The sequence below is a fragment of the Poromitra crassiceps genome, assembly GCF_964638095.1.
Source record: "Poromitra crassiceps genome assembly, chromosome: 29".
Taxonomy (NCBI): domain Eukaryota; kingdom Metazoa; phylum Chordata; class Actinopteri; order Beryciformes; family Melamphaidae; genus Poromitra; species Poromitra crassiceps.
In genome coordinates, this window is record NC_139641.1 from 5,931,462 (window position 1) to 5,953,701 (window position 22,240).

Genomic DNA, 22,240 nt, shown 5'->3' on the forward strand with positions numbered 1-22,240 from the left:
ACCACGGCCATATGGCAACGTTTATGCCTAACCGTCTGACATATTAGAGTGGCAACGATACTACTTTCTTGCCACCGACAGCACCGCGTGCGCGAACTGCGCACCGGACACGTCAAGACTGTAGTACCTGACAAAACTGTGATGAGAGGACCATGAGGCCGCGGCACACATGTCCTCCACCGACACACCACGCAACAACGCAGAGGATGTCGCAACAACTCGCGTAGAAAGCGCCTTGATACCCTCCTGGGGAACCTTGCCCACGGCAGAGTATGCCAACGCGATCGCCTCCACTATCCAGTGTGATAAGCGATCCTTGGAAAGGGGTCCGCCCTGGGCCCTTTGCCCAAAGCAAACCAACAGCTGATCTGTAATGCGTAAAGAACGCGTCCTGGCCAGATAGGCCGAGAGCGCCCTTACGGGGCACAGCATGAGCAAACGTCTCTCCTCACCCGTCTCTAACTGAACGGCGGGGGACAGAATGCTGATAAGTCTATGACCATAGGCCTAAAGCTGGCATTAATAATCTTAGGTTGGTAAGCCGGGTTAGGTCGCAACGTAACCCTGCGCCCATCATTACCACACAGGCCTGCTGCACCGAGAGGGCAATCAGGTCACCAACTCTCTTTCCTGACGACAAGGCCAGCAGCAGCGCGGTCTTTAAAGACAGAACCCTTAAATCGGCGGAGTCCAAGGGCTCAAACGGATGACCCGTTAGCCCGTCCAGCACCGTAACCAGGTCCGATTTGGGGAAAAAACTCACGCGACGGCGGGCGCAGTTTACGCGCCCCCTTCATGAAGCGCAAGACCAAAGGGTACGCCCCCACGGGGCTCCCTTCAATTCCCATATGGCAAGCAGAATCGCGGCTACGTACACCTTAACGACTGCGGGGACTGACCCGCGTCAGGCAGGCTCTGAAGGAAACAGAGAACTGGTCGCACACTGCAGTTCACTGGATCCACGCCCTTACTTGCTGCATAGTGCATCCCACATTATCAGGCAAGCCCTGGGCTAGCAACTGGTCCGGTTCAGGAGCCAGACCGCTAGCTTCCACCTACCTGGGGAGGGGTGGAACACCTCCCCCTCCGCCTGGGATAGGCGATCGGCCCGTACCGGCAACGCCCATGGCGGATCTTGCGCCAGGGAGACCAGGTCCGCAAACCATGTCTGCCTGGGCCAAAACAGACTAAAACGAGCCGGAGGCGCTGTTCCCTCACCCTGTCCAACACCTGACGGATCAGGGGGGTCAGGGGAAACGCATAGCGCCCCTCCCTCGGCCACGCGTGCGCTTTTAGCGCGTCATGACCTAACGGGGGCTGTCCTCCTGGATCGAGAACCACAGTGGGCAGTGTGTCGCGCGCCGCGATGCGAGAGATCGACGCAGGCGCGACCAACCCTGGCCCAAACCTGTTCCATCACCCGAGGGTGGAGGCACCACTCCGTATAACGGGGATTGCCTCGAGACAGCAGGCCGGTCGTAACTCCGCCGTCCCGGCAGATAGACCGCTGACACTGAAAGGAGACGGGGATACACCCACAGGTGAATCCCCGCTATGGTTCAGCGCCCCCGACCGCACACCGCCCTGTTTGTTCAGGTGGGCGATCGCTGCCCTATTGTCCGAGCGAATCAGCACATGGTGCCCATGTGTGAGCCGCTGGAAGTGTCACCTCCGCAGGCCGGGGGGACTGCGGAGGCAACGTTCTCTTTCGAGTCTGGCCGCACGCGGACTTGTCCGGCAGTGCGGTCCCCAAGAGAGCTCCCAACCAACAATGGGCCCACGGCACCATTGATGGTGGGCTTGTCCTGAGGCAGAGCCCGGCGAATCGCCTTCAGCTCTAGCACGTTTATGTGGCGAAGCTCCTGAGCCTCCCACCGGCCGTTCGCCGAAAAATGCCCGCAAATCGCACCCCCTCCCCAGAGGGAGGCGTCTGTGCGAATCACCATCCTGAGCGGGACAGGGCCCCACCGAGTACCTCTCGAGAGGTAACGGGGGTCCGCCCATATAGCCAGCGCCTGCCAGGCCTGACCTGTCAGAGGAACCCTGCGATGACGGTCCCCGGCCGAGTCCAGGCGAAGCCTGAGAACCATATTTGGACCACGAGAGCATGTGTAGCCTCCCTAGCGGGAGCACATGCAGTGCTGAGGCCATCAGGCCCAACATCAGTGTGCACTGATGCACTGACACCGAGGGCACAGACCTAACGTCCTTGGCTTGCTGTCCGAACCGTGCGAGCCTGTCGCTCTGGCAAAAGGCTCGCAGGAAGTATAGCTCGGGCCCCAGGAAGGTCGCCGCCTGCGCTGGGACGAGGCAACTCTTCTGCCACTTCACCAAAAACCCTAAGGTTTGCCGGTGATCGGTCACCACCTTGGTATGTTCCGCGGCACGGACCCTCGAGTCGGCCGCTAAGAGAACGTCGTCGAGATAGAGGAAGACGCGGATCCCCCTTTTTTTTTTCTCTCTCGCGCGCGGAGGGGAGCCACGGCTGCCTCCACGCACACCACTTGGGACGCCGAAGGTCCAATTTTGGACGTATGGAGCCGTCCATGGCGTCCTCCTCCACGGCCAGATCGGGGGTCCCGTCGAACGTGGGTGGGCAAACTGTAGCGCGTATCCCCTCTGGAGGGTGCGCCGTAATGGGGACGGGGAACATAGATGCTCCCAGGCATCGAGCCTGTTGGACAAGATGGTCTCTTGTGGCCACAGGAGCGGAACCCGTTTTTTTCTACCACTCGGATCATACTCTCTTCCTCAATGTCCCCATAGGAGACAGTGAACGGTCATCAAAGGCAGAGAGCATATGAACTGAATCAAGTCTCTCTGCCCGCTTCGCGCTCAGAAAAGAGTATCACCATCTCAACATCGTGGATAGCGAGACTGAACATTTTAGAAACACATTTCTCAAGTTAGAAACTATAGAAATGATCCCTGAAAATATAGTCATGAGCATATTGCTGGGCACCGGGACCTTTCGATCCGGTGCCCTGATGGGGGGGCGGGACGTGAGAGGCTACGCCCCCCCGCCGCATGGACAGTTCCGTAGAAGCTGTGCATGCTGGGGGAGAACTTCTTACGCAAGCTCCGCCTACTGACGCGCTGTTGTATCGAAGTAACCCCCCCCCCCTGCCGTGCGCCTTTCGCAGGCTGGGGGGACTGCGGTTCTTTCTCGAGACGCACGTGGACTTGTCCGACAGTGCGGCCCCCAGGCGAGCTCCCGACCAGCAATGAGCCGTTGGTGCCATTGATGGTGGGCTGTCCTAGGAGCCTCTAGCCGAGGCCAGGCCGTAGCCATGGACCAAGGCGAGCCTTGATGCTGGGTATGAGACCCTGGGCGAGCTCCCGACCGAACTCGGGCCTTGGGCACCGAGGACGGTGGGTCTAAAGCTACAAGCCGCAGGCTGGAACTAAGCCCAGCCTTGGTGAGCCAACCGGTGGGCTTGACCTGGGCGCTGCCAACCGAGGCCAGGCCGTGGCCATGGACCAAGGTGCGCTGTGCCCCCAGCCAGGCTCCCTGCACTTGCAGGGGGCGCCCCAACACGGGAGTGCGACCCATGGAGAGCTCCCAACCACCCCGGGCCTTGGGCACCAAGGGCGGTGGGCTTGTCCTTAGAGCTACAAGCCAAAGGCTGGCACTGAGCCCAGACCTTGGCGAGCTGTAAGCCCTGCTGGACGCGTAGCGCCAGCAAGGAGCAGTATGTCTATTGTAGCGGAGGTAGCTCGCGCCCAATGTACTTAGCACACAGATACTAACTGCACGGGTGCACGCCAGTTATCTGCAAAATACTATCGTTCTGTGCTAAACAGTACTAAATATTGCTATCTGCACCTATGCAAGGCAAGCTAGCTTTCACACTTCTTTGAGAGCGGACCTTGGTCAGCTCTCAAGAGCTTAGCTGCGGACAAGACCGAGGGTTCAAGGCGCCTGTGCAGCGTGCTCGTGCCCAAGGCAGAACACGCACTTAACGTGCCGATTCATACTCGGCCAAAGTAGTTTTACACACGGCCCATCCCCTCCCTGACCTTCCCTGCTCAGTAGCAAGCAAGGAAGCAGGAAGCTAACCACTAATAGCAAGCTCCCGCAGGGCGCACCCTATTAGCGGGAGTACTGCTTAAACCAGCTAGCAGGCTAGCAAGAAGCACAGGCTAGACAGTAAGCAACCCGGAGGCTAGCGAACGTGCGCGTGCAATGGTAACGTAAGCGGCAATAGCCCATCCCGAAGGGGGGGCACCAATACCCACAACCTGTTAACCCGAGAGAACAGACGTGGAAGCCACTAGCTAAGCTAGCATAAGCACTGAGAGACAAGCGTGCGCTAACACAAGCCTGCGTACAGGCCGGTGCAGTGCGTCTCTACCCTGAGTAACACGGGGAAGCAAGCGTGACCGCAAGCAAAGGCCAGCGGCCCGCGAAGCTAGTCAATCTCAGAAGAAACTCCTCAAAGGGAGTTGCAATCTAGTAGATGCTAATTGCACGAGGCAAGCAACACTTAGCAGACAAGCAAGCTGGCTAAGATGGCGTAAGTACTGAGAGAAGCGGCCCACACAAGGTGCGGGGCGAGCTCACCTAGCTAGCGAATCGCCCAGCTAAAATCCCAGACGCCAGTAAAAGCTACACTACATTTATGTAGGTCACAGCAACGCCTGTGCGGCGTGCTCCTGCCCTTAGGCATGCACATCAAATTAATTGTGCCGGTCGTAACCGGCCAGCGTAGCCTCACAGCTAATACAGCACCTAGCTGTTCCCCCCTCTCTCTGCTAACAGGAATAATGGGGTTAACGTGCAAGCTAAGCCTGCAACGGTACGAGCTGGAGTGCTACATATCACTAGATACTGGCTGCACGGGGGCAAGCTAGCTATCTAGCTAACTGAAGAGCATGGCTTCTAGCTACTACTCTGCTTAAGGCGCGCCCTACACAGAGGTAGCTGGCGCGAAGTACTTAGCACACAGACACTAACTGCACGTGTGCACGTTAGCTATCTGCCACAAAACCGGGTGCGTTACCCTGTCTGGGGACGCAGCCAGATAGCTAGAGTGCTACAAGGTAGTCCAAGCTAGCTGCACTGAGCAAACTAGCTAACTATCTAACGCGCGCGCTCTAAAGCCGGCGCCTAAAGTACCTAGCACACGAAAACTACCCGCAAGGGTGCCAAGGTAGCTATCTGTAACAACTGGGCTACTTAGCCTCTTTGTTCCTGTGCTACGTGGTACAAGCTATTTGCACGTATGCAAAGCTTAACAGTTTGAGCGCGGACCTAAATCGGCCCTCAAACGAAAACGCTGCCCCAGCCAGGGGAGCGAAGCAAAGCTACACAGCGGCAGCAATAACCACTATACGGCGATAGCAGTAGAGCTACACGGCGGTAGCAATAAACAGTTAACTAAGGAAGATACTCTTAGCTTTGATGACTTGTTCCGACGCAGCAGGGTGAAGGGTACAGGGTCGGGTCCCGAAGCCTGCTTTATCCCATCCACGCGAACCTCCTTGAGGTGGGCAAATCAGACGAAACGAGCCTAGTATTTCTAAAGCTATGTAAAGAGCTAACTCAGAGTTAACCGTGGAGCTTATAGCAAACACGTCTTTCCCAGCGGCTGGAAGAAAACGGAGTGATTATTCCCTGGGCTGGCAGGACGTGACGTAGTCACGTGGATCCGTGTCAGGCCCAGGGGGTACCACGCCACCTACGGGTGGGTGGTCAGGTTTTAATGAAAAGTAATTTTGGAGCAAAATAACAGTCTTCCATAGGGCTGCGTTGCAGCGTTTAAGGCACTAGTGAGAGCTTGAGTTCGAAACGAAGTAAAACACAACAAGCATTTAATGTGTGATAAGCTGGAAACTGTTTGTCCCTATGAAACCAAATATCAAAGCCTAAAACAGCTTTTTGGTTACTTAAAACAATGCCTCCTTGGTCTCATCACATCATTATTAGCTCTCACATTTTTTCCACACAGTGTTAAGATACATTTATGAGTGAAATCCTACATACTGAGGTCATCATAGTTATAAACTTTGGGATCAATAGATATAACGAGAAACAGTCAATTAGGAAAGGGGAGGGGACTTAAATGACACGGCCAATCAACCGGAAAGCCTCTCCTGAGTCAAACAAGTCATCACTCATGTGAATGTGAGTTTGGATCAACACATACAGATGATGAAAACCAGCCTGGTAAAATGTGTAGAAATGTCTGCAACAGATGACAGACTGACCTGTTCTACCACTAGAACATAACCAGGCCAAGAAACATGAATGAAAAGTATGTACAATATGAAATTATAAATACATACAGTATAAAAACAAAGGAAAACATATAAACACTAGAGGGCACTCTGTAGAATGCATACCTCCACCAACCTTTCTACAGAGTTTTGTGATGTTACGTGAATCCATTTGAAATGTAGGTGCCTTTTTGTGATTGGCCACACCCCCTTTTTGCCAGTGGGCGTGCAAAGTACATGTACATGCATAATCTATGGTAATAATCTAAACATAAGAAATAATTGAAATAATCGAAACAAATAAAATAGAAATCAACAAATGAAGACAATAGTAGAATATGAGAACAAAACATGAATTTAAAGTCACTAGAACTAATGATATGTATCAAACAGTGTTTCCAGAGGTCAGTACCACAGGCAGAGAGCAGAGTCTCCAGTACCCAGCTGTCTGTCTATGAAGAGTGACTGGTCTAAAGACAATCCTCCATGCTTCAGTAATGAACCTGGACCTTCAGACACAAGGTAAGAGGACTGTTATACTGTAATGAAGAAATGTTATTTGATAACCTACACGATTGCACTGAAAACTACAGAGACAAAGAGTGACCATAGGGAGAAAAAACACGTTTTATGGAGGACAAGATATACAGTATATTTCACTTCCTGGATGTAGGTCAGACCTGCCATCAGTTTGGCTCGATTCATGCACACAGAAGACATTTTATTCCATAAAGTTTTTTGTTTTTCATTCCTCCTAATTCATAATGTGTGCAGACAAACTAATTATACAATTAAAACTTCACATCAATTATCCCAAAAACCAGAGTCGTTGTGTTTGATCACCTCTGAAAACATGTTGCCTTTTCTTTTGATTTACAGAGGTCAGTACCACGAGCAGAGAGCAGAGTCTCCAGTACCCAGCTGTCTGTCTATGAAGAGTGACTGGTCTAAAGACAATCCTCCATGCTTCAGTAATGAACCTGGACCTTCAGACACAAGGTAAGAGAACTGTTATACTGTAATGAAGAAATGTTATTTGATAACCTACACGATTGCACTGAAAACTACAGAGACAAGGAGTGACCATAGGGAGAAAAAACATGTTTTATGGAGGACAAGATATACAGTATATTTCACTTCCTGGATGTAGGTCAGACCTGCCACCAGTTTGGCTCGATTCATGCACACAGAAGACATTTTATTCCATAAAGTTTTTTGTTTTTCATTCCTCCTAATATATAATGTGTGCACACAAACTAATTATACAATTAAAACTTCACATCAATTATCCCAAAAACCAGAGTCGTTGTGTTTGATCACCTCTGAAAACATGTTGCCTTTTCTTTTGATTTACAGAGGTCAGTACCACAGGCAGAGAGCAGAGTCTCCAGTACCCAGCTGTCTGTCTATGAAGAGTGACTGGTCTAAAGACAATCCTCCATGCTTCAGTAATGAACCTGGACCTTCAGACACAAGGTAAGAGGACTGTTATACTGTAATGAAGAAATGTTATTTGATAACCTACACGATTGCACTGAAAACTACAGAGACAAGGAGTGACCATAGGGAGAAAAAACACGTTTTATAGAGGACAAGATATACAGTATATTTCACTTCCTGGATGTAGGTCAGACCTGCCATCAGTTTGGCTCGATTCATGCACACAGAAGACATTTTATTCCATAAAGTTTTTTGTTTTTCATTCCTCCTAATTCATAATGTGTGCACACAAACTAATTATAGAATTAAAACTTCACATCAATTATCCCAAAAACCAGAGTCGTTGTGTTTGATCACCTCTGAAAACATGTTGCCTTTTCTTTTGATTTACAGAGGTCAGTACCACAGGCAGAGAGCAGAGTCTCCAGTACCCAGCTGTCTGTCTATGAAGAGTGACTGGTCTAAAGACAATCCTCCATGCTTCAGTAATGAACCTGGACCTTCAGACACAAGGTAAGAGGACTGTTATACTGTAATGAAGAAATGTTATTTGATAACCTACACGATTGCACTGAAAACTACAGAGACAAGGAGTGACCATAGGGAAAAAAAACACGTTTTATGGAGGACAAGATATACAGTATATTTCACTTCCTGGATGTAGGTCAGACCTGCCATCAGTTTGGCTCGATTCATGCACACAGAAGACATTTTATTCCATAAAGTTTTTTGTTTTTCATTCCTCCTAATTCATAATGTGTGCAGACAAACTAATTATACAATTAAAACTTCACATCAATTATCCCAAAAAGCAGACTCGTTGTGTTTGATCACCTCTGAAAACATGTTGCCTTTTCTTTTGATTTACAGAGGTCAGTACCACAGGCAGAGAGCAGAGTCTCCAGTACCCAGCTGTCTGTCTATGAAGACTGACCGGTCTAAAGGTCATCCTCCACTCTTCAGTAATGAACCTGGACCTTCAGACACAAGGTAAGAGGACTGTTATACTGGGAGCCTACCTGATAAAAGTAAGCGAGTAAAGTGAGTAAGCTTGATGAAGGGAAAATGTTCTGTTGTGTCATTTAAGATAGTTTCCTTCACTGTTGCATCACACTATGAGAGGACTGTGTTCATGAAGCAAATCTCTGTCCCAGTGTTTTCTTACATCTTTTTTTAAATATTAAAAAATAATATGATGATGTTTGGAACTATGGCACTTGGCACTTTCATGTCTGTCTACTGTCTATTGTCTGAGCCTTTTTAAAATTGAGTGACTCTCCCTGCAACCAAATCTACCTATGGGTACACATAAAGTAACCTTGACTTTGACCTTGACTTAGAGATGGGACTGATCCAATGGCGTGCCGATACTGACGTCATTCACAAATCTGATATCAGACTGACGTTGTTGACCCTTAGTCCCGCCCCCCTCCCCGAGTTGCTCAAATTCCCTCATCCTGCTAGCCCCACCTTAAAAGCCACAACAGCTCACTGCTGGCCACACGCATAAGACACGCCCACAGGAAATGGTTTAAACACCAAAACCTCCCATCATTGTTGAAAAGCCCATTTTCATTCATATGGTGTTTGTGTTTGACACTGTTTGTGTTTGACATGTAAACACAGACAGTGGTTGATACTGTAGATGTAATGTAATGGAACTCTGCCATCGTATCTACCCTAACTGCTGTGATCAATCTCTGTGCCCTGCTAACACTATCTGTAGTCAGAGGTTATCAAGAATGGTACTTATTTATTTACTAATGACTGCCAGACACTGTCTGTGTTCTGTAACAAATGTGTTGTTACAGTGTTGATGTAATAGGACTGTGTGTTGTTTGTATTGAGCTGAACATTCATTAATGATAATTACATATGAAACAAACCAGAAAAACTGTTACAATGTTGCATTCATCCATGATCACCACAGTGACATTTATCCATGATGGGTATGCAATGTTGACTCCACTGATTAAACTACAACTATGACAACAGATACATGTGAAAATAAACTTTACATGTGATGGCAGCACCATGCTGTCTGAGCATCTATAAAGATAGTCTGGGCAAAATATTTTAATAGTTTTACAATTTGAACAAAAAAAAATTCAAACTTTTGTTCAATTTTGTTTGTTAGATCTTCATCTGATCAGGGATAATAAATTGCCTTTATCCCCACAGAATGAGGAAGAGGAGTCTAGGTGTTGTGAAGCAGCAGCTGTCCTGCTGTGCATTGTGTCATTGGGTCCTGAGGGATCCAGTCTCTACCAGCTGTGGACACAGGTTCTGCAGACAGTGCATCACCTCATACTGGGCCCAGTCCGGTTCATCAGGAGACTCCGCCTGTCCCCAGTGTGGAAAAAGGTCCAGAACAAGATCTGGACTGCAGACACCCAGTCAAACCAGCATTGCACAATGTAAGACTGGGGTTCTGTCTACTGTTGTCACCATTTCTAAAACCAGGAAACAACAGCATATCTGTTAAACACTTGTTTACTCTTTCTTCTCTTCCAGCGGACGGCGTTTTGCAGGAGGTTTTAGACGTTCATAAGATCAGTCTGATAATGAGATGTGACTTTGTGACAGAAGGAACAGATGAATCAGGAATTGGAACTTCCCTCAATAGGATCTACACTGCACTCTACATCACAGTGGGACAGAGTGAAGAGGTTAATACCCAACATGAGGTGTGGCAGCTGGAGACAGCATCCAAGATGGAGACTCTCCATGACACTCCGATCATGTGCCACGACATCTTTAACCCCTTACCTGATCAAGATACACACATCAGAGTAGTTCTTACGAATGGTGTTGCTGGAATTGGAAAAACCTTCTCAGTGAAGAAGTTCACTCTGGACTGGGCAGAGGGCTTGGAAAATCAAGACGTCATTCTTGTGATTCTGCTTTCGTTCCGGGAGCTGAACTTGATCAGAGATGAGCGGTACAGTCTTCTCATGCTGCTCCATGTTTTCCATCCAACCTTACAGAGGGTCACAGCAGAGCAGCTCTCTGTCTGTAAAGTTGTGTTCATCTTTGATGGCCTGGATGAAAGCAGACTTCCATTGGATTTCCACAACAATGAGGTTGTGTCTGATGTCACACAGGTATCATCAGTAGATGTGCTGTTGACAAACCTCATCAAGGGGAATCTGCTTCCCTTGGCTCTCCTCTGGATAACTTCCAGACCTGCAGCAGCCAATCAGATCCCTCCTACATGTGTAGACAGGGTGACAGAAGTACGAGGCTTCACTGACCTCCAGAAGGAGGAGTACTTCAGGAAGAGATCCACTGATGAGGAGCTGTCCAGCAGAATCATCTCACACATCAAGGCATCCAGAACCATCCACATCATGTGCCACATCCCAGTCTTCTGTTGGATCACTGGTACAGTTCTGGAGCACATGTTGACTACAGACCAGAGAGGAGAGCTGCCCAAGACCCTGACTGAGATGTACTCACACTTCCTGCTGGTTCAGACAGAGAGGAAGAAGCAGAAGTATGATGAGAGCCATGAGATGAGTCAACAGCAGCTCATGGAGACTGACAGGGAAGTTCTTCTGAAGCTGGGGAAGCTGGCGTTTAAAAATCTGGAGACGGGCAACCTCCTGTTCTACCAAGAAGACCTGGAGGAGTGTGGTCTTGATGTCAGAGAGGCTTTGGTGTTCTCAGGAGTGTGCACAGAGATCTTCAAACGAGAGTGTGTGCTCTTCCAGAAGACGGTCTACTGCTTTGTTCATCTGAGCATCCAGGAGTTTCTCGCTGCAGTCTACATGTTCCACTGTTACACAAACAGGGATAAGAATGTACTGAGCACATTCCTGGGAAAAGTCTGGGGTAGAAGTGATCACCTCTTGGATTTCTTCCTGATTGAATCCATGCTCAAAGCCCTGAAGAGTACAAATGGCCACCTGGACCTCTTTGTCCGCTTCCTTCATGGCCTCTCACTCGAGTCCAGCCAGAGTCTCTTAGGAGGCCTACTAGGTCACACAGAGAGAAGTCCAGACAGCATCCAGAAAGCCATCAGAAACCTGAAGAAGATGGACCACTACAATACGTCTCCAGACAGAAGCATCAACATCTTCCACTGTTTGATGGAGATGAATGACCACTCAATACATCAGCAGATCCAAGACTTCCTGAAGTCAGAGAACAAGTCAAAGAAGGAACTCTCTGTGATCCACTGCTCAGCTCTGGCGTACATGCTGCAGATGTCAGAGGAGGTTCTGGATGTGTTGGACCTGAAGGCCTACAACACATCAAACAAGGGACGAGGCAGACTGATCCCAGCTGTGAGGAACTGCAGAGAGGCTCGGTTAGTCCTGATCTGAATTCTAACATTATCTACAGTTTAGTTACCTTCACACCTGATGCCATATGAACTATAAAGATATATAGTTCCTCAAACAAACACTATAAAACTGCTGTTCTACAGAGCAGTGGTAACACAGTGTTGGGCGTAACACACAAAGTAATGTGCTATTAATTTTCCTGTAACAGAGTAAATAAAGTAAGTCATTACTGTTACGTGTCAGTAATCACATTACAGTTACCAGGTTGGTCATTACTTGTGTTTCATTGTTTAGTCTCTTTAACCTCTGTATTGGTGCAATGGCTCTGAAAGATTCTCGTCGTCTTCAAGTCATGTTGGAAATATTGGAATTACAGGAGAGCGCACATAAACGAGCCAACAAAGTTGGGAAATACATCACGGAAAGTCTGAATTTAATGCTGTAGATTCAAAACCTTAAAAATCAGTAGGGCAATCACTTTTCACTGGTATAATAAGTAAAGCGATGTGTTACTTTTAAGAAGAGTAACAAGTAATGTGTAATTTGCGTCTTCATTCCAAAGGTTCCAATTCTGAAATGTTTGTTTATAGCTATCATGTTAGTTGGTGAACACAGTTCGTTTAGCTGTAATGATTGTTATTAACTTTACAGTTAAGTGTAGTTTTGATAGTTATCTTCTTTGGGCTGAAGGCTTAATACAAGCAGCCAAGGAGCACAGGAATAAAGAGATCATCAAGAGATTCTATGAAAATAAAATAGCTGATTTTGTTATACCAATAAATCTCCTCCATGTAGCCATGTGTTTAGCTTAATTACAATTGGGGCCAATGACTTCCTGGTTGATGGCTAAAAATGGTACGTGGGAAGTAACGGGAGTAGAGCAAATGTATTGTTGATTTTGTTATTTTCATAGGATTTGTTTGATGGTAACAAATGTCTTAAAAATGCCTTGTCCTTTAAGAGGCTGTGCTTAAAAAGTACCTACATTTGATCACAACAGACAGTAGTATTTTCCAGTGGACACTGTCTATATTACAGTTAGTTAGTTACTTGATATGGTTGTTTTAATCTACAGTAGTGTCATGTTAATCATATGTTGTCTAGCCAGAATTTGAAATGACTTGCCTGTGAAGCTTAGGCAAAATGTGTGTGTGTGTGTGGGGGGGGGGGAAGGGGGGGGGGGGGAGGGTGTGTGTGTGTGTGTGTGTGTGTCTGTCTGTCTGTCTGTCTGTCTGTATATATGTGTGTGTGTGTGTGTGTGTGTGTGTGTGTGTGTGTCTGTGTCTATCTATATATATCTATCTACTGTATTTATATAGATACCGTAGATATATATATATATATATATATATATAGATAGATAGATAGATAGATAGATAGATAGACACCGAATATATACACACACACAACGGGGGAAAGCAGCAAATCCCAAATTCAGTTTTAATTTCCCCGAATTCTGTATTTGGCTTTTTACGCTCATTTTAACATCAGAAATAGTCTCTTAATAAATCTCCACAATTCCCCCCCCTCAGATTTTTTATCCCATTTTTATCCCCCATTAGTGCTAATTTACATTTATCCTGGTTGCTGCTCCACCCTCTGCCCAGAGCCATGTAGATAGAAGAGTCCCGACATCTCCATTCACTCCAATGGACCAGTTTTTTACTCTCTAGAGTTCCAGGAAGTAAGGTCCTGGATTAAGCAGCACTGTCGAGTTGCAGCAAAATAGACAGTTTGTGTTGTACTCTGAAAGGGTTTTTCATCCCTTTAATCAAATTGTACATTATCAGCTTTATTTTAGCATCCAAAAGTAGCGCGAGACCCATTCCTGGCTGTTCATTGGCTAATGAGTCTCGCATTTTGGTCCTCCGCTGACGCCACTCTCTCTCTAGAGGACACTACCTCTGCCGATCTGGGGAGAGCCGAAAACTGGCTTCATGCTTCCTCCGACATGGGCAGTTAGCCAGCCGCTTCTTTTCACCTGACAGCGGAAGCTTCACCGGTAGGCGGTAGGACATAGCACGTGGGAGGATCACGCTATTCCAACGAGTTCCCCTCCCTCCGAACAGGCGCCCTTCACGACCAGAGAGGGCACCACATCAGCAACCAGGATATTGCATGTTTTGGATGAAGGGGTTCCTATATGAAGGAAACCCCCGGGAGGCACGGGGAGAACATGCAAACTCCACACAGAAAGGCCCTTTTTTGACGACCCCACCCGGGCGGTGGGCACTCGAGGACATGCGGACGGGCACGCATTCCTTCAGCGTTCACAGCGTCCCAGGTGGGAATCGAACCCAGGACCTTCGAGCTGTGATGCGACAGCGTGTCCACAATTTAATCAGATCTAGGCAATGAATCCACACAAAAAAGTTTTACTCTACAGCAGCGATAGTGTGAGGCGTGCCTCCCTCTCAAATGTATTGCATTCCAGCTGTTTGACAGGGCAAAGGCATTTTCCCCCCACTTTAAATCTTTATTGTACACAGTTTGTAAACAGACTGCACCTGGAGTTGTCAGACAGCGGGGGAGGAAGTAACGTACTGGAGGCGAGTTCATTTTGTTTCCCATATGAATCATTACGTTCGGTCATGTGTGTCATCGACAGTGTTGGGCACGTTACTTTAAAAAAGTAATATATTACATATTACTCGTTACTATTTTCAAAAGTAATATTATTACTTTACTTATTACTCCATGCCAAAAGTAATTTGTTACATACTCGTTATGTTACTTTTCCGTTACAGTCCACACAAATGGCAATAGGCCTTTTTCACTGCGGCGATTTTGTGTCTAAAAGGCAGGAGGTAACACAGGTGCACCAAGATGTTAATTAGGGCTTCCAACTTCCAGTCCATTTAGGTGTTCCAGTGCCGGAGCCCTAATTAGTTAGTTGGTTGCACCTGTGTATACTCTGTCTTCTAGACACAAATGGCCGTTGGGAAAAAGGCCCATAGCGTTTTTCTCATCAAAATGCAGACTTTGCGGAGCAAATGTGTGAACTAGGTCTATTATGTGCCGTTCCATTTAAACTAATGGCTTTGCCAGAGCACAGCTTCCTACAGAGATGCTTGATGAAGAGCACACCTGGCTCAAAGTGATGACAAGATGCAATCTTTTAAACAGCTTCTGTTTTATAGAATGCAGTATAATGCACGGCCAATGCAAACTCAATACGTATAGGCTACATCTTTGCGTAACAAGTTTGTGTCACAAATTACGTTAGCTCTGCAGCATTAACATTAACCTGACAATAATAACAGCAATGTTTGAGGTCCACCAGCTTGTGAGTTTTTACGTTATCTCTGTATTTGAACAGTTTTCCGGTTTCTGTTGTGCTGTCCTCTCGTCTCGTAACGTTAACGTTAGGAAGTTTGAGCTCGTGTTTTTCACAGTGGAAAGAGTGTTAGTAGCCTACCTGTCCTGGACACCGTTTACATTTGACTTTGATGTTCGTGTCACCTTTCTTCCCGACAAAAACAAAGTCATGGGAATATATCCAGCCACGGATTTTCCTCCTTGGCTCAGCAGGGCAGAGAGGGTGCTCTGAATGTGCTCTGCGGTGATGTCACCTTGTTTTGGGAGCGTTAAAAGCCATGCTGCTTGTGATCAGTGAATGCCGACTGCGTGTCGTTTTGCAGCGCAGCGGCATCACAGAATGGACTCTACAAAAGATGTAATGAGTTGTTTTATCTTGAAGTAACGGTGATATTATTACTTATATTCTATTAGTAATTCGTTACACTACTCGTTACTTGGAAAAGTAATATTATTACAGTAACGAGTAACTAGTAACTCGTTACTTCCCAACACTGGTCATCGATAACATGTAATCATAATGGATTATTGGAACTTGACAAAGAGTCTTTCTCACCCCATCTTGCTTGTCATCTCACGCGATGTAAGTTGCTTGTTTACAAGTTAACAGCTTTGTCAGTGCTACGTAACGTTACATTACCTCGTTGGCTTTGGTTGAATTTGGACAGAAAAAATAGCTTATCGCCTGAGTCATAAAAGTCATTAGAATACTGCTCTGCACTGAAGTCAGAGCTTAGTGCAGAATTTCTTCACTTTTTTGACGACGGTAAAGGGGGAGCAGCTGGACGCGTCGATATTGTTTGTGGTTTTGTGATGTAGCATGGAAGCGACGTACGGCTCATAAACACACTGGAGCAACCCCTGGTAATGTTTCCTCACCACAAAACGTTCCATTCAGTGAACGCGGATTTCATATGGCTCTTGTGTTGCTTTGGTATGTCTTCTTCTGTGGCGTTTATGGCGTTCAAACAGCGTTTAGGTGCTTTACCGCTACCTTCTGGATTCCAGGTATTCTTCATGTAGCTGCACGCACCGAACCGTGAAGCCCATACCGCGACGTACACAGGCCGAGTAAACGTACCGTGATACCCCTAATACATACATATATATATATATATATATATATATATATATATATATATATATATATATATTTAGAACACGGCTCTCTTGAATACTCGATTCTGATTGGTCAATCAACAAGATTCACCGGTCATTATTTCTCGACAACCGACCGCTGCTCTGCTGCTGGTTATACTGATTAATCCAGCTGTGTCAACACTCACGACAATGATTAGGCACACCTGGATTAATCAGTTGATAAGAGCCTAATTAGCCTAATTAGTCACACTACTAATTAGGCCAACCAGTTGCAGCTGTGGTGTCTTGTGTGCCAATTACGAATGAAACCGCTTTGTCGTTGAAAACGCTATTAAAAAATCTATTTGAATAATTATTCTTGTCAGATTATTGAATGATTTAGTTGTAGGCCGTGTTCTAAGCGGGATAAAGTGAGCCGGTGAATACTGGGGAAATAATGACCTTCAGGTGAATGATTAAGCCCTCCGCTGCGCGTCGGGCTCAATCATTCAACTGCCGGTCATTATTTCCCCAGTAATCACCGGCTCACTATACATTATCCCTTACATATATACTTTTGACAGAATTGCTTGTAATTGCATTCTGCTATGATTTGCTTTGTGATATTACACATTCAGCACTTTTTGAAAATTTTCTAATTCTACAATACAATTTATTGTTACTTTTTCTCTAATTATTATTACTAAGTATTATTGTTATTATTTGTATTAGAAGTAGTAGTATGCTGTGTCCGTTTTGATGTGGGCTTAGTCTCAGCTCTGCTTTCATAGAACTAATCTTACATTAAATCTGTGATCACAGACTTTCTGACTGTGGACTCTCAGAGACTCACTGTGAAGTCCTGGCATCAGCTCTGAAGTCCAACCCCTCCCATCTGAGAGAGCTGGACCTGAGTAAGAACCAGCTGTGGGATTTAGGTGTGAAGCTTCTGTCTGCTGGACTGGAGAGTCCACACTGTCGACTGGAGACTCTCAGGTAAGATTTTAATTGACAGTTTTTCTCAGTTGATTTGACACATTTCTCTGCTTTCAATACAGTGCCTCTCAGGTCAGAATTCCTGACTCTGTAAAGGTTGACTGCAAGTTTTACAGAGAGCAGCAGTAGTAGCTAAAGAGTCTGATTTATAATATATGTATGTAGTGTGAATGTTCTATATATATGTAGTTCTGTATGTTGTGTGAAATGTCACAGTTTTAATGTGTGAATTTCGTAAAAAGTACACGCAAGACTAGCTCCATAGGGTCCTATTATAAAGGTTGAAAAAGTATAAACCTAACAGTACAAAAGATAAATTAAAGCTGAATTAAGGTGATAGAGTCCTAAAAGTGGTGACTCGTTAAGTGTGAGTGTTGAGCTTAAAGTATGAAGGATTAGTTAGAGTTCAAAGAGGGCGTGGTTTCACCATGAACTGCTGTTTAAAATGAATGGAAGTTGCACCCGGAAATATAGCTAATCTGTTTGTTTAGAAACATGCTGATTCATCTATAAACAGCAATTAACCTCAAACCTCATGCTTTGATATCTTATTGAAACGGAGTCCACAGCACAAGAATTTCACACGTGATACTTGTACCACGGAGTGACAATAAAAATCTTGAATCTTGAATCTAGATTGCTGCATCTCTCTCTATTCCTGTCTCAAACCTCATGCTTTGATATCTTATTTAGATTGCTGCACCTCTCTCTATTCCTGTCTCAAACCTCATGCTTTGATATCTTATTTAGATTGCTGCATCTCTCTCTATTACTGTCTCAGACCTCATGCTTTGATATCTTATTTAGATTGATGCACCTCTCTCTATTCCTGTCTCAAACCTCATGCTTTGATATCTTCTTTAGATTGCTGCACCTCTCTCTATTCCTGTCTCAAACCTCATGCTTTGATATCTTATTTAGATTGATGCACCTCTCTCTATTCCTGTCTCAAACCTCATGCTTTGATATCTTATTTAGATTGCTGCACCTCTCTCTATTCCTGTCTCAAACCTCATGCTTTGATATCTTATTTAGATTGATGCACCTCTCTCTATTCCTGTCTCAAACCTCATGCTTTGATATCTTATTTAGATTGCTGCACCTCTCTCTATTACTGTCTCAAACCTCATGCTTTGATATCTTATTTAGATTGCTGCATCTCTCTCTATTCCTGTCTCAAACCTCATGCTTTGATATCTTATTTAGATTGATGCACCTCTCTCTATTCCTGTCTCAAACCTCATGCTTTGATATCTTATTTAGATTGATGCACCTCTCTCTATTCCTGTCTCAAACCTCATGCTTTGATATCTTATTTAGATTGCTGCACCTCTCTCTATTACTGTCTCAAACCTCATGCTTTGATATCTTATTTAGATTGCTGCACCTCTCTCTATTCCTGTCTCAAACCTCATGCTTTGATATCTTATTTAGATTGATGCACCTCTCTCTATTCCTGTCTCAAACCTCATGCTTTGATATCTTATTTAGATTGCTGCACCTCTCTCTATTACTGTCTCAAACCTCATGCTTTGATATCTTATTTAGATTGCTGCATCTCTCTCTATTACTGTCTCAGACCTCATGCTTTGATATCTTATTTAGATTGCTGCACCTCTCTATTCCTGTCTCAAACCTCATGCTTTGATATCTTATTTAGATTGATGCACCTCTCTCTATTACTGTCTCAAACCTCATGCTTTGATATCTTATTTAGATTGCTGCACCTCTCTCTATTCCTGTCTCAAACCTCATGCTTTGATATCTTATTTAGATTGATGCACCTCTCTATATTTGCATTCATTAATAATCTGTTTACATAAGTTGTGTGACTGAAATGATCAAATAATAATATTTCCTTATCTTTTTGATATCCATTAAGGCTGAGTGGCTGTAAGCTGTCAAAGAGAAGCTGTGAAGCTCTGGCCTCAGTTCTCAGCTCCCAGTCCTCCAGTCTGAGAGAGCTGGACCTGAGTGAGAATGACGTAAAGGACTCTGGAATGAAGCTTCTCTCTGCTGGACTGGAGAGTCCACACTGTAGACTGGAAACTCTCAGGTCAGTATTACTGATACTGTTCAACAGACCACCATTTAAATGTGGCTTTACATGCACATTAATATCAGTGAAGATTAGGGCTGCACAATTAATCGTGTTTTCATCGTCATCGCAATATGAACATGCGCAATAAACACATCGCAAAGACTGCCTGAAACAAAAGTGGTTTTATTCACATGCGTCATGCATTCCCACTCAGCATCTGATCATTTTGTCTTGTGTTGTAAATCCAGAGTACACCTTTCCCTTGCAACAGTGCGCTTTGCCCCTCTGCCAAAGCCCAAACACGCTGTGTGTAGTTTCAGCTAGAGTCAGTGTGTATTTCATTTCTTTATTCAGTGGGCATAGGCTATGTTTGTCGTCTATGTTAGCATTATTAAAGCATTATTAAAGCAGAAAGACATAGGAACTGTATAGCTAATATATTTGTTTATTTATAGCAAGTCGTATCGTCATCGCTATATTGAACAATGTTATCGCACATCGCAGATTTTCCTCCTATCATGCAGGCCTAGTGAAAATACCTGACCTCTGTATTTTCCTGCTGATGTGAGTTTTGAAAGCAGCTGAGATACCAACATTTATCACATCTAGTTTCTATCCTGTGGTAGAATATTGCATCATCTCCTCTCTTTACTGCCTCTGTTGTTGAAACCTAAAGTAAAGGATTTATCACATTCTGTCACACATTGAGTCCAGAACTGAAATGAAAACACAAACCAGATCAGCTATAGTTCACTGTCACATCTCCAGCTGCTTCAGAATAGAGCAACTAGGATTTGAACCAGTGCTACAGGGAGTGACATCATCAGAGCCTAGATGCCATACTGAACTCTGTATCTATATTTGCATTCATTAATAATCTGTTTGTGTGAGCTGTGTGACTGAAATGATAAAATCATATTTCCTTATCTCTTCATATCCATTAAGGCTGAGTGGCTGTAAGCTGTCAGAGAGAAGCTGTGAAGCTCTGGCCTCAGTTCTCAGCTCCCAGTCCTCCAGTCTGAGAGAGCTGGACCTGAGTGATAATGACTTACAGGACTCTGGAATGAAGCTTCTCTCTGTTGGACTAGAGAGTCCACACTGTAGACTGGAAACTCTCAGGTCAGTATTACTGACCACCATTTAAATGTGGCTTTACATGCACATTAATATCAGTGAAAAGACCTGACCTCTGTATTTTCCTGCTGATGTGAGTTTTGAAAGCAGCTGAGATACCAAAATTTATCACATCTAGTTTCTATCCTGTGGTAGAATATTGCATCATCTCCTCTCTTTACTGCCTCTGTTGTTGAAACCTAAAGTAAAGGACTTGTAAAGGACGAGCCCATCGGCTAACCGCAGTGAAAACATGTGACTGTCATCGCCCTGTCTCCTCTCCAGCCCAAAACAGAAGGAGCTAGGAGCCTCCATCTCCCTGGCCTGAGCATGGAGAACCTAGCCCTCACAAGCGCCCCCTTTGCTCGCTCCTGCAGGAACCCACCCAATTCCCTGTGCAGCTCAGCCAGGTTGTGCTGCAGCCCCGGTCTATCCTGACAAACCAGCTCCTCCTCCACTTCATAATGCTACTCTCCAGCCCACTTAACAGCCTTCTCACCTCTGCTGTGGACAAAGCAGTGTACTGCAGGCACAAGTGTCTCATATGAGCCTTACCAGCTAGTCAAACTCCCTCTTCTTCTCTCTCCATCGAGCCCAGAAAGCCTCAAAGCTATAGAGCAAAAGGTATCCTGCAACAGCAGTGTTTCTCAAATGGGGGTCCGGGGACCCCCAGGGGTCCGTGGCACTTTGCCAGGGGGTCCGCGAAAAGTTTTCAGGAAAATTAAAATATTTGTTTGTTTGTAAAAGCTTCATAGTTCAATGAAAATATTGTATGCTTTAAATCTAAAATGGTTCATGGATTACATTCTAATCTAACAAACCTACCAATTTACCGTGGAAACAATTAAGCTTAGCCCAAAATCACAAATCAGAATGAGGGGGTCCCCAGTATATTTTCTATCTTGTAAGGGCTCCTTGACTGAAAAACATTTGAGAGCCTCAGCTTTAAGGAACAGTCAACTTATCAAACAAACTCAATGCCTCGCCACACACACACACACACACACACACACACACACACACACACACACACACACACACACACACACACACACACACACACACACACACACACATTTGAAATATTTATTTATGTCCACATAAATACAAGTATGCAAAGGACATAAACAGTAATAGTGCTGGGAGTCAGTCAGTTACATGAGTGCCCAGACGGCAAACACAATAATGCATAGACATAAGAAACACACAGGATGATAACATGGCAGGTTGATATATACAGTTATACTGTAATGCAAGATAGAGGTCAGTATCCACTTCATGGGTACAAAAAGCAGCTCCTCCTCCACAGTGCAGACTGCCCCCCTCAGCTCCTCCTCCTCCACAGTGCAGACTGCCCCCCTCAGCCCCCCCTCCTCCACAGTGCAGACTGCCCCCCTCAGCCCCCCCTCCTCCACAGTGCAGACTGCCCCCTTCAGGCCCTCCTCCTCCACAGTGCAGACTGCCCCATTCAGCCCCTCCTCCTCCACAGTGCAGACTGCCCCCCTCAGCCCCTCCTCCTCAACAGTGCAGACTGCCCCCCTCAGCCCCTCCTCCTCAACAGTGCAGACTGCCCCCCTCAGCCCCTCCTCCTCCACAGTGCAGACTGCCCCCCTCAGCCCCTCCTCCTCAACAGTGCAGACTGCCCCCCTCAGCCCCTCCTCCTCAACAGTGCAGACTGCCCCATTCAGCCCCTCCTCCTCAACAGTGCAGACTGCCCCCCTCAGCCCCTCCTCCTCAACAGTGC

The 22,240-nt window shown here is 45.9% G+C and overlaps 2 protein-coding genes across 2 annotated transcripts in view; both read left to right on the top strand.

The window, feature by feature from the left end:
• Positions 1-22,240, top strand: part of LOC310799937 (uncharacterized protein) — a 407,560-nt gene that overhangs the window by 13,770 nt on the left and 371,550 nt on the right. The gene's annotated exons all lie outside the window — the stretch shown is intronic.
• LOC310800220 (uncharacterized protein) overlaps positions 1-22,240 on the top strand; it is a gene marked incomplete at both ends in the record, with an annotated part of 99,671 nt that overhangs the window by 12,943 nt on the left and 64,488 nt on the right. Inside the window, 9 exons of the mRNA XM_083662805.1 lie at positions 6,613-6,733; positions 7,124-7,218; positions 7,576-7,695; positions 8,053-8,172; positions 8,530-8,649; positions 9,841-10,076; positions 10,174-11,971; positions 17,169-17,342; positions 20,329-20,502. Coding sequence (XP_083518931.1) covers positions 6,613-6,733; positions 7,124-7,218; positions 7,576-7,695; positions 8,053-8,172; positions 8,530-8,649; positions 9,841-10,076; positions 10,174-11,971; positions 17,169-17,342; positions 20,329-20,502 — 2,958 coding nt within the window. The remainder of the gene's footprint in view (positions 1-6,612; positions 6,734-7,123; positions 7,219-7,575; positions 7,696-8,052; positions 8,173-8,529; positions 8,650-9,840; positions 10,077-10,173; positions 11,972-17,168; positions 17,343-20,328; positions 20,503-22,240) is intronic.